The sequence below is a fragment of the Lipophrys pholis genome (assembly GCF_963383615.2).
Source record: "Lipophrys pholis genome assembly, chromosome: 11".
In the NCBI taxonomy this organism is placed as follows: domain Eukaryota; kingdom Metazoa; phylum Chordata; class Actinopteri; order Blenniiformes; family Blenniidae; genus Lipophrys; species Lipophrys pholis.
Genome location: NC_137631.1, coordinates 15,900,110 through 15,916,194, shown reverse-complemented (window position 1 = coordinate 15,916,194; position 16,085 = coordinate 15,900,110). Strand labels below are relative to the sequence as shown.

At 42.7% G+C, this 16,085-nt stretch overlaps 1 protein-coding gene across 4 annotated transcripts in view; it reads right to left on the bottom strand.

The window, feature by feature from the left end:
• wwox (WW domain containing oxidoreductase) overlaps positions 1-16,085 on the bottom strand; it is a 132,205-nt gene that overhangs the window by 84,962 nt on the left and 31,158 nt on the right. For all 4 annotated transcript variants that reach the window (XM_080475509.1, XM_080475511.1, XM_080475508.1 and 1 more), the window contains 2 exons: positions 6,771-6,859; positions 2,371-2,556 (listed from right to left, as the gene is read on the bottom strand). In XM_080475509.1, the coding sequence (XP_080331635.1) occupies positions 2,371-2,556; positions 6,771-6,859 (275 nt within the window). The remainder of the gene's footprint in view (positions 1-2,370; positions 2,557-6,770; positions 6,860-16,085) is intronic.

The window sequence follows — 16,085 nt, the reverse complement described above, 5'->3', positions numbered from 1 at the left end:
TAATCCAGTCATTAGAAAACAACCAATCAAAATGTCACCTGCTTCCTTGTTGTGATTTTACAAGCTGGCGGCCTCTTGTTTACTGTCGCCTTCCGCAACATCCTTGCTTGGCTAAATTACAACATCTGCAGGCTTTTCATTTCATGTACTGCAACTTCATAACTACTTTAGCAAGTAAAGGTTGATGAGTCTATTGCAAGAACAACAAATGTTTTTAAAATGTTGTTCACATCGGCACAACACAGTAAGGTTTTGCTGTTATTTTGAATTAGTGCAATAAACGGCACGATTATCTAACGCCATAAAAAAAAAAAATATTAATAATTTAAAATGTGCTTTTGATTGACAAACACTAAAGGTACAACACCAAATCTGCAGCTTAGATATATTAAAGGTAATTTTATTAAGGATATTATCTTCCTTTCTTTGGCCAGATCTGATCCTGTGCTTGAGGGAGGTAAACCTGTACTGGGTCATTTCCACTGTAAGCCCCTATGGTAGAAACTGATAAAGTGTCCAGCCATTACTAGTGTGTCCATCTTTCCTATTTCTGTCCCTTATAGGTCAATGCTTTACCAGTGGACAAGGGGTTTAGGGAATACAATATGCTGCCAGGTCAGGGGTCACACATTTCTTGTGAGGCAAGGCTAAGTGAATAAACGGGAATCAGCGGAAACGGAAAATAACACAAGCAAAAAAGGGAGAGACTTCAGAAGATGTAATATAGGTCTGGAATGAGGTGGACAGAATGGAAGATGTAATATGAGATATTGTCTATTTCTGCCCCTTTTCTCCCCTGCTGTCTGTGTTAGAGTGTAACTGACGCTCTCTGGTCCTGCTTTAGCCCCCTTTGAAGGGGTTAAATCTACTGCTGATTGGAGAGAAGGAGAGGTGAGTCTGTGGTGGGGGTGGGTGGATAAGGAGTTGGAGGGCAAAGAGTAAGGGGAATGCATGGCCATTTTAGTACAATATGGATAAAGCATACAGTATTTTGCCTATTTCAGTAGCGCCACGATAGTTTCTACCTTACCAAATCTTGTCTGAATCCTCTGTTCTGGCTACGTAAGCAAGTCTTCAATCAAAAGCTGTCAATACCCCCTTCATGACGTCGCTCTTTCAATAAGCTTTTCCTAGTTTCTTTTCCTCTTATTTTTCAACAGCTTATAATAGCAGTGTGACCCCAAGTGAATCTGAGTGTCAAACCATCCCCTCCGCTGGTCCTGTGCGCTCATGCATGACGGCCCGTATAACATAACTCATGTGAGAGACCCTGTAATGCTGCTGCTGTTTGATCTGCTAGAATAACTCTGCGTATGTTTCCTTGTTTCAGGTCACTCTGCCGAGCTCCGATCAATCACTTCTTGGCCGTCTGACTGACTGAAGCCAGGATCAATGTTGCACACAGACACTGACTGACTCTGGAACACATGGCTTAAGGCTTGGGCTCACAGATCACCGCGAGACATCGTCGTAATTGTCTATAGTATGGAAGCAAAAACTCAGGCCTGCGGATTGAAGTTGCTGAGCAAAAAGACAGACTTCAAGAACAATAAAGGGCAAGAGGAGGGAAAAGGAGAGGAAAGGGGCTGAGTCAGGGGGTCAGACACAAAGGAGCGGATACTTGATCAAAGTAAATTTTAGCTGATAAGTCCATCCATCATGCTGATGACACGGTTAATTCATAGTGACAGCATGTGGAATGAAATGAGTTTCAGTGAGTGAGGCTGTCATGTTTGACAATACGCAATAAGTCGAATCTGTCAATTTGTGGTGAAAACTAGTCAGTGTGGCGGGTATAGAAGCATGACCAGAGTTTGAAGGGCTGTAAAGTAGCAGTTTGGGGAGATTTCTCCTCAGATTCTATCGATTTGACTTTGATATAGCACAAGTGAAAGTTGGAAATACGAATCGAAACAACAATGTGGTGATCACAATCAATCTGCATGGTCGGTTTTCCGTTATGGCAACCTGTGTGTAACAAGTAGAATATACAGCCACAGCACTGCAGGAAAAGATTAAGTTTGATTAACCTTTAATTATGTTTAATCTATTACTGTCGAGTGTGGCAATATTTGAGGGTCGATTGTGAAAAAAAAATAAAGATGTAAGAGTCATAATCATTGACAAGGAAAGGCTGGAAGTGACCATATATGTTAACTGGGAAAGAAAATATAGATTTTTGGCTTTATTTCTTTCTGTTTTAAATAATACACAAGCCATGCTTGTTCCAAAGAAAAAGCCCAAAAATTCTCCATATCACAGTACATTAGTATGCTTGTTGACTATGATAGAACCAACTTTAAAGAGTCTTTTTTTTAAGCATAGTTCAGATACAGGACTAATCTGCCAATCTAATTTCTTCACGTTTACCTGTGTGACTCAGAGGACACCACCACAACACGGGCAGGAGCTGAGCGGCGCAGCACATCCTGGAGGCACTGCACTAACAGGAAGTGACCCAGATGACAGATTTGGAAGGTGGACTCCAGGCCGTCCTCAGTCAGGCTCCAGGGCTGAGTGCATACTCCTGCATTACACACCAGAATGTGAAGGAGTCTGTAAGAGCAGGAGAGGAGACAATATCACAAGGTTAATTGGTTATGAAGAACTGAAAAACACTGCAGAAAAAAAACAAAACAGGGACTTCCATACACCCTTAGGCTGAAGAAGATTTAAAAAGAGATGAGGAAAATAAATCAAACAAATGGAGGATAAAATAGTGGAAAGTCAAGCAGCAAGAGGAAACAGGGTGTCGTGTTGCAGAGTGTGGTAGGCTCCGGAGGTCTACAGAGACAGGGCATCAGTAATGCTGATATGATACAGACGTTTCCAGTGCAGCTCCCTATGGTTACACAGGTACTGTAGATACTGAATACAGTTGGCTGGAGTCCAAGAGCAACAACACATTGAAAAGCAATCTCGAACGTTTCAACACACAGGGGTGGTGGAAGTAACGGCTGATGATACAGGGTTTGTGTAACTACTTCGAGTCGCCAAACCCACCAACACATTGACTGAAAGGCCGAGCAGAGGAGAAAAGATCAAAGGGAATGCTCTCACACACACACACACACACACACACACACACACACACACACACACACACACACACACACACACACACACACACACACACACACACACACACACACACACACACACACACACACACACACACACACACACACACACGCCTTAACATAAAAAGCAAGTGATTTTATTCATGGGCCAGTAAACAAGCATATGCCTGTCGTGCATGCAGACATGCAAAGCATTTCCATTCTTGCAGACTTTGTGTGGGTGAGTGAGTAACACTCCCTACTCGCATGGCAGGGAATGGAGATTGCTGGATTGGTCGGCAGTGAGAGATCCTTGTCGGTGACAGCGTCGCTCCAGCGAGCTCAAAGCCACAGTAACACAGCCGAACAATCCAAACACACCCCACCAATTTTTAATTTCTTCCATTAGAATTAATTATGAGGCCGAAGGCAATTTGTGTACCCTGTGTTTAAGACTGCCTACTGGATTAATTAAAAACTGGATGCTGGAAAATTAATGTGTGAATTGTTATGCCTTGCTATAATGAGCCATCCCATGCTATTACATAGTAGTGTACTGTACGATCACCTTCAGGCCTCTGAACACACAAGGTTCATTAAAGAGCACAAACCTAGGCACAAGTCAACTTAAAGACTGCAGACCTCAGCATATTATCTACGGAGCAAACAGCAGCAGTGAGATATTTAAATTTTCACCCAAAATATAACAAGATGAGGAAGTCTAAGTTAATGACTGGGAGGGAAAACACATCTGTAAATCAACGACCTCTGTAACTTGCACTTGAACCTGATAAAACAAGATAGAAGAGGAAAAGTTGCTGTGATGTCAATTTTCACTTAGAAATTGCTCTCCCCTTAAAACAAAAGCATCACGGTGGTTGTTTTTGGCCCAGTGTTTCGCTGTCTAATAGAGTGTGAAGTACAGTAACATTGTGCAACACAGGGCTTGGCTCTGTCCCCAATGTACTGGCAAGGGGCTTCACAAAAACACAGCAGCCTTGAACTCCTGACCGAACTTTCCAACCTTTGGCTACAGCTGTTATTTTAAAGTAATCCTAATGTCAGTCACACTTCTTACGATTTAAATGTGGTGACCTTACGCAGTGAAGACAGAATAAACAAATAAATAAATAGAAAAAAGAAAAAAAATCTGTGCATCACTCAAAGCAAATCACATATTTCTGATCGAAAACTCGCATAACCAACTTTTCTCTGGCCAGAAGACCGATTTTCCCAACGCAGCTCAGATGGGCCTCAGGTGAGTCTGCTTGTAATGTAAAAGGCCTGTTAATTCAACTGCCCACCAGTTAGTCCCTCTCTCATAAGCGCAGGTCTAATGAATGTCTTTAATAGGCCTATTGCCGCATACCACAGTCCCTCTCTCCACATTAAGGCCTCACACAACACGGTGTGCACTGTGCAATCTCAGCGCTGGTCAAACGAGGGTGTTAACTACCAAACAGGGAGACATTAGTTTATATATTTACTTTAAATAACCCCCTTGGGTATGACCCCTGACCTCCATGATAATATGGGCCAGCAGGAAGAGATTGCCTGTGCAAGCTGGGTTTAGATTACTGGTCGTTAACACTGCACTTTATTGGCAACAGGGAAACTGTAACGGACAACACATACGGATATGTTATCAAAACTCATCCTGACCCATATTTAAACTCCTGAAAACTATCAAAGTCACAATTGGACAGTGACCATAACACAAGAGTGATGAAAGGACTGCAGATTAATGTGATCCAACTCACATTAGTTTGAGATTCAACTGAACTGTGCAAAACTAAAACAGGATAAACGCAGCAGGTGAAAAAATCATGGGTGAAAACAAATTGCACGTGTTAATTATGGACTGTTCAGTAGAAATTGTATTAGGCCCTACTGTCAGCGCTGTCCTCCATCAATTACATCCCAATGAAATTGCACTGCATTCAACAATATCAATATCCAGGTAATTTCATTTCAAAGGACAGGCAATTAAAGCAGAATCGGGGTCAATGGAACACAAAGCAGCGTGAAAGCCACTGACTAAAGCACTTAAAAGCAAGGGAGTGAGAAACGAGAGAAGGAAAAGAAAAAGACTCTGATTACATTTCACCTGTCAATGACACACTACAGGAGCATTATTGTGCACGTGTGTGTCTGTTTGCACATGTAAACACGCAGGGCTGTATGCGTGTGCACGAAGGGTGAGTACGTGTGTGTGTGTGTGTGTGTGTGTGTGTGTGTGTGTGTGTGTGTGTGTGTGTGTGTGTGTGTGTGTGTGTGTGTGTGTGTGTGTGTGTGTGTGTGTGTGTGTGTGTGTGTGTGCGTGCATGTACGCGTTGTGTTTGTGACTCCTGTGTGTGTTATGCCTGAAGACATACGTGCAGTAATAGAGTGGTGGTAGACTCAGACAGCTGCCCAGTGCCATTCACAGCTCAGAGCTCCCAGCCTCCACTCTGCTCTGTTCGCCTTCTGATGAGAATTAATGTACTCTGACGTCCCCTGGGAGTCCCCCACTCCCCCCCAACAGCACAGCTAATGAAGAAATACAACCTTGCCAAAATACTGAGGTGGAGAAAGAGCGACACAGACAGAGAGAGACTGAGAGACGACACAAGAGAGGGAGGGGAAAAAAAGAGAAACGGAGGCAGATAAACAATTTGTAAGAGCAGATTATGTAGAAAGAAATCGGTAAAGTAAGTAAGGATTTCTTGGGACAGTGGCGCTAAAGGCAGGCCAATACACTTCTGTGCTGCAGGGAGGGATATATTTAAGAGTTGAGAAGGAAGTGTAGGACACAGAGTGAGGGAAGCCACTGTGAGGTTTGGCTGTGACCCAAGACACGTGTCCTGGATGGCCATACCCTGCCCCAGGGCTGCTACAGGCAATGACTGCCCTGCCTCTCCCCAAGGGGCTCCCTTGACACCGTCACCCCCATATACACACAAACACAAAATCTCCTGCCTTGAGACCTGCGGGTGGATGAGCAGTATGGATGACAGAATTCATGACCCTAAAATAGAAACTGTACGACCGACAACAGGACAGAAGACACATGCTACAAAAGCTGACCAACACAAAATAAGTACCAGAAAGTGTAACCAATGTCAAGCAAATCCACACAAATACAAAGGCTTAATTCATGGGACCTTGTACACATGCTGTCAATCACTTACATTTCCTCAGTTCATATGGCGTAACAGCAGGGATGGATACAACAACTGGTGCTTAATAAAAAAAATTATGAAAATAATTTTTTTAAACCTCCTCATTTAACACATATCTGCATCATAAGTACTGTAAATCTTGTTCCTAGAGAGAACAAATCCTGGCAATTCAAAATAAGACTAACAACTTAATGGTTTTCCCAAACGACTCAGAGACAGTGCCATGATTTGTTAGTTGGGCTTGCTGCCATACTTTTGACTAATAAACCTTTTTGAGATGAGCTCAGCTTCAGTTTTTCAATGGCAGAACTGAATTTCAATCAAAGTACCTGAATAGAAGAGATATCTACCCTGTTAGAAGTTAGGCATTAGATACACACAATTGTGTGTGTTTTAAATGGTTGTTCTGGGCAAAAGAACAAAGAATGGACTGTCACACCAAGGGATAACAGAGGGCAAACATAAAATAACGGAAAATTAACAGAAGGGATCTCCTGGGTTTTTTTTTTCTTTTGTCCTTAAGAAATATGTGCTTAAAATAGATACTTACAGTTTCTTGGCCTTGAAAGACTCTGCAAACTCTCTGACACTGCGAAGAGAGGCCAGGTTACACATCATGGCCTCCACTCGGGCTTTGTGCTGTAGGCGAACATAACACACAAAAGAATGACATCAAACATCAGCAGCAGCAAGATCCCAACATTATTCATAGTCTGTGACGACTTATTCATATGTAATTATTGTGTTATATCTTCATTTACTCAATGACATTAAGCATGGGCTGAGAAGTGGAAGATTAACCTTGGGTCAGTAATGCAAAAGGGATTCTTATCTGGTTTAACCCCTAGTTTTATCTCACCGGCAGGAATAGATTTTACATTAATTTAGAATGGTAAAAGTAATTTAAAAGATCACTGGTCCCTGTCACAGTCACACCGAAACACTCACAAGCTACTCTAAAGGGTTGTGATTGTGTGTTCTTGAGTGCCTGTTTGGGAAGTGTATGTGTGGCTCATCTTGCGCCATATGTTGGGAGACAGGGTGACGATGGGACAGGAACAGAGAAAGATAAATGACTTAAGAAGTGAATGCATAGCTGCATTTACACACCGCAAAAGACAAGCTAAATATTCATCATCCTCTCCATCACACTGTAGAATTCAGCTGGAGGGCAAAGGCCTCAGAAGAGGTATGTGCAGGTCTAAAAGAACATATATCTTATATTTTATAAAAGCATACATTAGTGGGCGCTTAGTGACTTCCCATACAGTTTGTCTTTTCCAGCTTTACTGCCTTTTTCCTCTCCTTTCCCTTTGTCTCTATCGGAGCAGGCCCTGAACAGACAAGCTTGGTTGAGTCCTTCTCCAACATGTGAGCTCACATGGGACCTCAGCATATGTTAGCACAAGCGCGTGCAGCATGAACTGAGACGGAGCTTTTAAGGATCCGGAGAGCAGTGCCTCCCTCATGCTCTGGTCTCTGGGTTCAGAAGCACCAGGTATTCCTGAGAGTTGGTAGTCTCCTTCGTCCTGCCCACTGTCCCCGAGGAACACTGTCAGCTCATATTACACCCCGGAAAAGCGTTCGGCTCGGCATCCGCCGCCACCACTATCACTGCTGCTGCTGCTTCCCCGTCAGCCTTTTCCACTGATCTGATCTCCCGTCTGTGGGCGTCATATGGGAATGTTTTTCCTCTGCGTGTCTGTCTCCGCAGAGCTAAGTATACATGACACTCACAGCAAGGACGCTCCATGGAGCAGTGAGCACAAAGAAAACAAGAAAGGGTTAAGAGCACCTTCTGATGGAAATGTGATTCTTCAGGCATTTTACAGACACCTTAACTGCCCTGGGGTGTATTTATACATGCATACACAGGCACACGCACGCCCACACACGCACACAACAAATTCAATGTTGTGACTCAAGGGTAAAACCACGCTATCACACCATTATCTATGCCTGAATTATTCTCTTGATGCCACTCTATACCATTATATGGATGCTATTACAGAGCATTAAAGGTCTGATTATGGCTATTATAGATATGATTATAGGGTACCTGCTTATATGATCTGCACACAGCAGTAATCACAGGTGAGAGGAGACAACTGTCTAATTTAATGACTTGTATGTGCAGTATGCATTTATGCTCCTTGTCACATTCCCACAGAGAAACACACAGGTAAAGTGAAAAGTCATTATGTGAAAAGAAATATTTGGGTAAGTCATACTCATACAAGTGTAAAAGATAGACTTGAAAAAAACTGGATGAGAAAACTTCATGGTGTGTGTGTGTGTGGGGGGGGGGGGGGGGGGGGGGGGGGTTAGCTGTGAGAAAACTGAGGCTTTCCTTTCGAACAAGGTCAGAGAAGGCAGCAGTGTGATAATTAAGAGGTCACTATAAGGCCTCCTCAACAGGATAGCTCTCTATGAGTGTATGACCAGCAGAGAAGATGAGAGCAGGTGTCAGCTTGACGGAACACATATCCTCTTCTCTGGAGACAAGGAGGTAAAGGGAAGGAGAGATGGAGTAATGGGAGACCAGAGGGAGGATAGAGGGGGGTTGAAGGGGGGCCACTGGAGCAAATCCAGCAGGGAGAAGGTGAGCAGCCTGCTTGCCCGCCCGCCTACCCTCCCCCTGCAGATTGAAGTCTTGCGAAGAAAATAAAGTTTATTGCCTGGAAAGAGGGGGAAAAAGCATGTAAAAAGCATTAAAGCGATGGAGGTGAACAATTAGACAGATGGCCAGGTTTTGGAAGGAGAAGAAGAAAAAAGGGGTAGAAAAAGACAGAGAGAACGCACAGACGCAATCGTTCAGGGTTTTTATGAGGACCCTGACAACTCCTGGTCTCTTCAAGGGCGAAAGGAAAAGTGAGAGGCAGCGAAGCCTCTCTGGTTAACTCTGAAGCAATCGCTGAGTGTGCAACACCACCGTGCTCGGCTCGGGGTGACAGAGCTTACCGCCCCCAGCTATACACAACCTATCGTTCCACCTAAAAGCAAAAGGCTAATTATGAATGAAACACATGTAAATAAGTGTTTCAGCTTGGAAAACTGCAGCAAACTGTTTGTCCATGTGACTGCACATCTGAGAAGAGATCTGCATTCAGAACAGAAAGCAGCAAGGTCACCGCAAAGATAGGATGGGCATCTGATGCCTCACCCTTCACTCTTGCCGCCACCTCTCACCTTCCACCAACACCTCCAGGTATCGTCCTTTCAGAACTCTGTCACATGACAATAACCTCCTTGACTTTCACAAAAGTGAAGGCGGGAAACTAGAGTACGGACTGAGAGAAATAGTTAACCTTTCCCTGAGTTAGGAGAGCAAGTTGGCTACTGCAGAGGTTCCTCTCGCCTCTCCTAGTGTTTTCCATGCACACTGGGTAATGGCATGTGGTCACTGCTGTGGAGGGAGAAGCGAAAAAGGATAGGGGGAAGCGCTCTAATACAATTATAACTGGGGCCATCCAATCCAATAAAATGAAGAAGTATTAGAGCAGGGGGAGCCCCATCCTGCTCAATGAGACACTGGACCACTCTACTAACTCTTAAAACACACACATGTAGCCGTACTCACACACAAGCACACAGGTACACACACTTCACTGACCCCTTTAATAGCACAGTGGCCACCCCTAATGGACGCAAGCAGGTGGAACCGCCAAATAATACACTGTCTTAATGCACTAGGCTCAATCTCATCCCCCTCTCCCCTTATCCTTCTCAGCCTTCACTCTCATACTTTAACCCCTGTTTCCATCTTCCCTCACCTTGTGCTGCTCACCACCTCAGCCCCCCTTCGAGATCACCAATGCAGGGGCAACACTTAAGGAATCAAAAGTACCCCCACATATACAAAACACTTATCCCGCAGACCCCGGTTAACACCTTAGACCCAGAGAAGAGTGTTGAAAGAGAAAGGCAAGGAAGACCAAAAAGCGCACCAGTAGTTTAAAGTGCTTTCTGTCACTCCTCATGAATATATGATTCCTAGTATCAATATGAGGCAAAAGCAAAATAACATGAACAGATCTTAACCGGCAGGTGCGAACGTAAGGTGCTGTAATAGCGATGAAAGTGAATGAGCATGGAAGACACCATGTGAAAAGGGCACCTTATAAAAGCAATTAGAGAAATGACTTTGAGCCCCTCTTCTTGCTCCGTAGATTAGAACAGGCCTCGGAGGGAGGAACACAGAGCAGCTCAGATCTCTGTGACCTTGTCCGCAACACACCACACTAAATTGGTCATCAGCTTTTAAGACTTATATCATAGATATATATATTTTTAGCAAAAAGAAAAAGAGAAAAAGAAGGAGGGGGAAACTGTGAGAATGTGCAGGTCGTATATCATCCTGTCACAATTATGACGGTTGTTCATAAATACCAACCAATCTCCTCTCCACCTGGCTAAGTCACATGCGCTTGTGCTTATGCACACGCCACACACCAACAAAGAAATATGGACACACACCACGTGCAGTGAACGCGCATGCACACCCCCAAAAAAAAAAAAGAAATTCAAGAAAACGGCACATCTGGCCATGTGCCCTATAAGTCTAAGAGCTGACCTCCACACATAGACAAAGAGACTGAATACACACTCAGGCAGCAGGCAGTCACGCACCTTGCGCGCACACACACACGGATGCATATATTCTGCACATTATAAACATAAACACACACAAACAAACAAATACACACACACATACACATCCACTTACTCCCTGACGCGCCCGCACACTGCAATTAATAGGGAGGCAGGTCTCTGGTGAGGAAGAGAAAGTGCCTGTTCAGCACATACAGGCAGAATATGCAATTTCCTCCAGTTAAGTCTGTATTAAATTGATTTCTTCTTTCTCTGACACGGACTGGGTTTTTCCCCCCTAATGAAAGCTGGATAATCTACAGGTTTTCCCTTTCCTGAAATCAAGTTACAAATCAAGCAATTGCAGGGGCAGATATGGGAAAGGTGAGGGAAGGACATGGGATGATTTTCCAGATGAGAAACATGAAAAATGAGGCACATACGTGCCGATACTCTCAACACGGACATTAACAGGAGCTGACACACACGCAGACTGGGAGTAAAGGCCAGGCCTTGGTTAAGCACTTGCTGACACTTTCATTCAGCAGCATACCGAGGGCAGGACGTGTTAGTAAACACAGCATTAATAAACGTGATTAATCAAACACATTAATTAGTAAGTACTTCAAGCAGTTAATCACTCACTCAAATCTGACAAGAAGTCGTCTAGAGGCTGCAGAAAAACCGAGAGCGAAATGAGGACTTAACAGCAAAAATCAATTCAATCACAAAAATATGACAACATATAAGAAGCAATTTAGTCCAAAAATATCTAGTAAAATGTAATAAAATGTGTTTGTTATGAAGAGAAAATTCCATTTCAAATGTTTGAATTACTCACAGTAGCACATCAATGTGTAAACTAAATGTTAATGTTGTAGCTTGAGGTGAAGCAGTTTAAAGTCCTTTACAAACTGCTGTGTAATTTAATTTGCTCAATAACAATACAACATATTTAATAGGCTTGTTGTTGGTTTTCAAAACCTCAAATTGTGATGTAAATGTTCACTTTAACTGTCAAATAAATTGAGTGAGAAAAAAGGTGGGACACTTCCCGAGAGAAGGTAAGACTATAGGTTCAGCATTATGTCAAAGATAATTGAAACTTACTGAAGAAATTACATATGAAATTGTGGATTAACATAAATCCATAATTTCATCTTCAGATATTAACTGAATAAAATAGAACTGCTACGGAAAAAAATAGAACAAATGTAAAATAATTATAGACTGTCGACTATACAATAATTAATGTGTCTATATTTTAGGTCCAGTAATACCCTGTTGATAACTATGGTAACATTTTTACTAAAATCATACAAAACAATTACATTTCTTGTCTTTCCAAACTCTGGTAGAGAAACAAGGTTGTTGTTTAAAAAAAGAAACAAAAGCCTTTTCAAAATCTGAACGAATTATTGAGATATGATATTGTATCGTGTGTGTATGTACCACACACTGAAGAATATTCCTCATAATACTTTTACTCTTTAATGGAGACAGGCAGGACATAGACCGAGGAAAAATGGAGAGAGAGAGAGAGAGAGAGAGAGAGAGAGAGAGAGAGAGAGAGAGAGAGAGAGAGAGAGAGAGAGAGAGAGAGAGAGAGAGAGAGAGAGATGGGAAATGAAAAGGACAGCGCGGTCATCATAATTGCAGAGTTTGCTTTTCGGATGCAGACAGACCAGGGCCGTGGGGCCTGAGGCAGATATCAGATTGCACACAAACACGCACACACATACACACACATACCACACAAATACAAACGTACACTTGCACCCATATAAATATATAAAAACATTCACACAAAAATATTTCAAAGCCAGTCCAATTAAGTGTTTTGTCATTAGGGCAACGAGATGCTCAATAGAGTTTTAATACAGTCTTGTATGTATTTGTGTTTTTCTAAAGAATGAAGTGAAATGGGTACTTCAGGCTTTCAGTCCTAACATTGAAATGACATAAATTCATCAATTGTTTGCCTGTCTTTGCATATTTCAATGTGTGTGTGTGTGTGTGCGTGCGTGCGTGCGTGCGTGCGTGCGTGCGTGCGTGCCTGTATTTTACTTCTCCCCTCCTTCTTCCGGGCAGAGCCTGATCAGATTTATATTAAAAAGTGATGGAGATTTAAATAATGTGTCTATGTTCTCAGAAAGACATCAAGAGATTTTCATCTTACTCTCCTCTTCCTCTCGGTCTCTTCCTCTCCATTTCCTCACCCTCTTCTGCTCCAATCTCCCCCCTCATCTTACCCACTCTATCTCCGCCAGATTCGCAGACAGTGCACATTTTCCTGCATGTCTTCAGTGTAACCGATATCCTGAACAACCAGGAGTTTAATGTGATCTATATTGCGCCCTAATATTTCAGATCTCAGAATAAGCACTGCAATTACATATTTACACCCAACTTATTTTGCAATTCTGTACGGGGACTTTAGTGTCTGGCTGAACGGCACAAATAGCCTCAGATGCTGATTACGTTGTGGTTAGATAACAATAAAGATAGAGAAAAACTCAGAGACCCTATGCACTTACACTGTATGTACAACTTTCAATATAAGGGTGTCAGCAATAACGCGTTCTCTCAAGTACAAAATAATGTGTTCTTTTCAAGTGCAGTGGTAATGTGATTGCTTTATCTAAACCTGCTAGTTTTACACTGTTTAATTTCTCCTGGAACACTCGTGCTCTCTACCATCTCGGTATCCCGAGGACTGGTGAAGCTCCAAAATACACTGTCAGAACTGCACTCCCTTACACAAATGTACATTATTGTAGTGAACACACATCACAGTTCAGAGATAATAAACGAGGCCTCTTTCATTTGGTTACCCAAGCCCTTTTTGTATCGGCTTTATAAAAACATAAGCATAACATAATTGAATAAGAAAAGAATCTGGCAATTAAGAAACATGGAGGCCTTTGAAGTGAGTAAGTGTATAATAGGCCTTTTGATGAGGGAGTGTTTTATACTCCGCAGGGTCTGGTATGCACTTTGATTAAAAGCTCTTTTGTTTGGCAATATTCTAAACTGCTTACCATTTTCCACTGTCACAATAGTTTAGTCTGAGTTTACAAGAGATTGTGCCTTTTTCTTTTCCTGCTTTGTCTTGTGTGAAATCACGCAGTGGTGATACTGCGCTATCACTGCAAGGGAATACATGAATGAACGGAGGAAAAGCCTCGAATAAAGGCTGTAAAATGAAAGAGAAAAGAGAAGGTTAACAGTGGCACTATCTGATAAAAAAAGAAAATGCTCATATAATTGATGTCACAATGTTCGGACTTCTAAACACATACATTACAAATAAGTACAGACGACAAGCTCCATTTACATGTTCCATCCTGTCTGCTGATAAGGTCATGCAGTTTTGCATTCTGTTAAAATATTTTCCACAGATTTGAATAATGGGATTCTCATCATGCGTCTTTAGCCCCTTGTCGCCCGGTAATAGCCTGGAAGACTCTCGTTGAACAATGTAATAAATGCATCATGTGACCTCAGCAAAGGTGAGGGGTCAGTGAGCCACAGATTGTCAACGGAGCGGCGGCATGACAGAGAATAAATGATGCCTAGTAAACAAATTAAATTATTGCTTTAATTCATGCAGTCTGATTCAATTTGCTGGAAGAGGAGTCATTCACTAGGGAACAGAAGGAGCGAAGGAATGACAGCAAGGAGGAGGGATAGAAGATGAGGATGATGTGGACACGTACCTTCTCCTCCCATCACTAAATTCCCACAATGCCTTTGGCTCCACTCGAGGAGAGTAACTATATTAAGAGTCCCGATCATCTCACAAGACTGCATTCTGCTTTCGGTAGACGCCAAGTCTTCCTTTTGTCTCGTGGTTAAACATATTAAGATTGTGTTAAATCGAGTTGGAGCAGGACTACTGGGCTAACTTCTTGCCCTGGCACGAACTGAGTGACAATAAGCAGGAGACATTTCTGAATTGTCTAAACCGCTGCGTAGACTACATGTTGCATAAAGATTATGCTTGAATTATTCAGAAAGAAAATAAAATGTACTTAAGAGTAAAAAAAAAAAAAAAAAAAAAGAGTTCACCAAAGGGAATGGAGAATACTTTAATCTAAAGAACTCTTTGAAGAAATTTTTGTAAGCTTATTGTGATGGGCAAAAGGGAAAGCCCATATCGGATGGTACATCCCATGAACCTAAAAAACCCTGAATAAAGCATCAGTATTAAGTTTGGTCTATCACCCAATGCTGCATTAGGTCTCTCCTCAGTTTGCTCCTTAATTCCATCAGAGTAATCCCACGTTATTGCCCTCTAACAGTACCCTAAACGGAGAATAAAAAGTTTGCTCCCCTCTAGCAGTGTATTACCAGGAAACAACAGGCCCTCTCCTCATTAAGTTATAGATATAAATGCTCCAAAGCATGAAATTACCCCCGAGCCTCCCTCTCCAAATAACCTGGTTTGCAAACAAATGATCCGAGCACAAGCAGTAAAAGGCAGATTATTAAAATAATAGGAGGGATTTAAATTTGCATCCACAGAACAATTCAGCACAGGACTGTGCAATTACTCCTCCCCTCCTCCCCTGTTCAATCCACCTTTCTACGGGCGAGCCCAGAGTCCCTCACACTTTATTATGTCCATCTGTTCTTTCGAAGAATCAGGAGCCGGTCCTGGTATTTTCAGGTGCGTCGCTATCTGTGTTAATGTAGCCCAATACAGTTATAAGTGCATCTATTTGGTAGTGTCTGATAGTTCTCTCTATCTTAATCAAATCCACCATGAATTTACATAGTCTTTCCTACTTGGCCGTCATGCAGAGATGGTGTCTCTCTATTCCGATGATAAATAAGGAACTTTATTCAGAGACAATAACAAGCCCTCCTCCTATGCTAGAGTAAATGGGAAGTGATGAGAGTGAGGTGAGCAAGAACGGACGAGGCAAAGGGTGCTCAGGCCTGCATTACCTCTGAGTTATGGCCTCCATTTGCATCTCAATCAGCCTCTTTGGAGAGCCCACCACCTTGGTAACACCCCCATCACATCGTAGCCACCCCAGGTAATCAGGGAGATTTAGTGGGACTGGCAGCCTACTGTGGGCACCCCCTGGCTGGGACTTGAAGCTCATTCTCAGCCCCTGGTCTCGCAAAGGGCCCTCTGGGCCACATCCACACACTGGAGAATGGCAGCACTTAACAAGACCGAGGAAGACCAAAATAGACAAGCAGCAAGAACAGGCTATAAAACAGAGGGGAAAACAAAGCACCCGTGTTATTGTAATAGATCTTC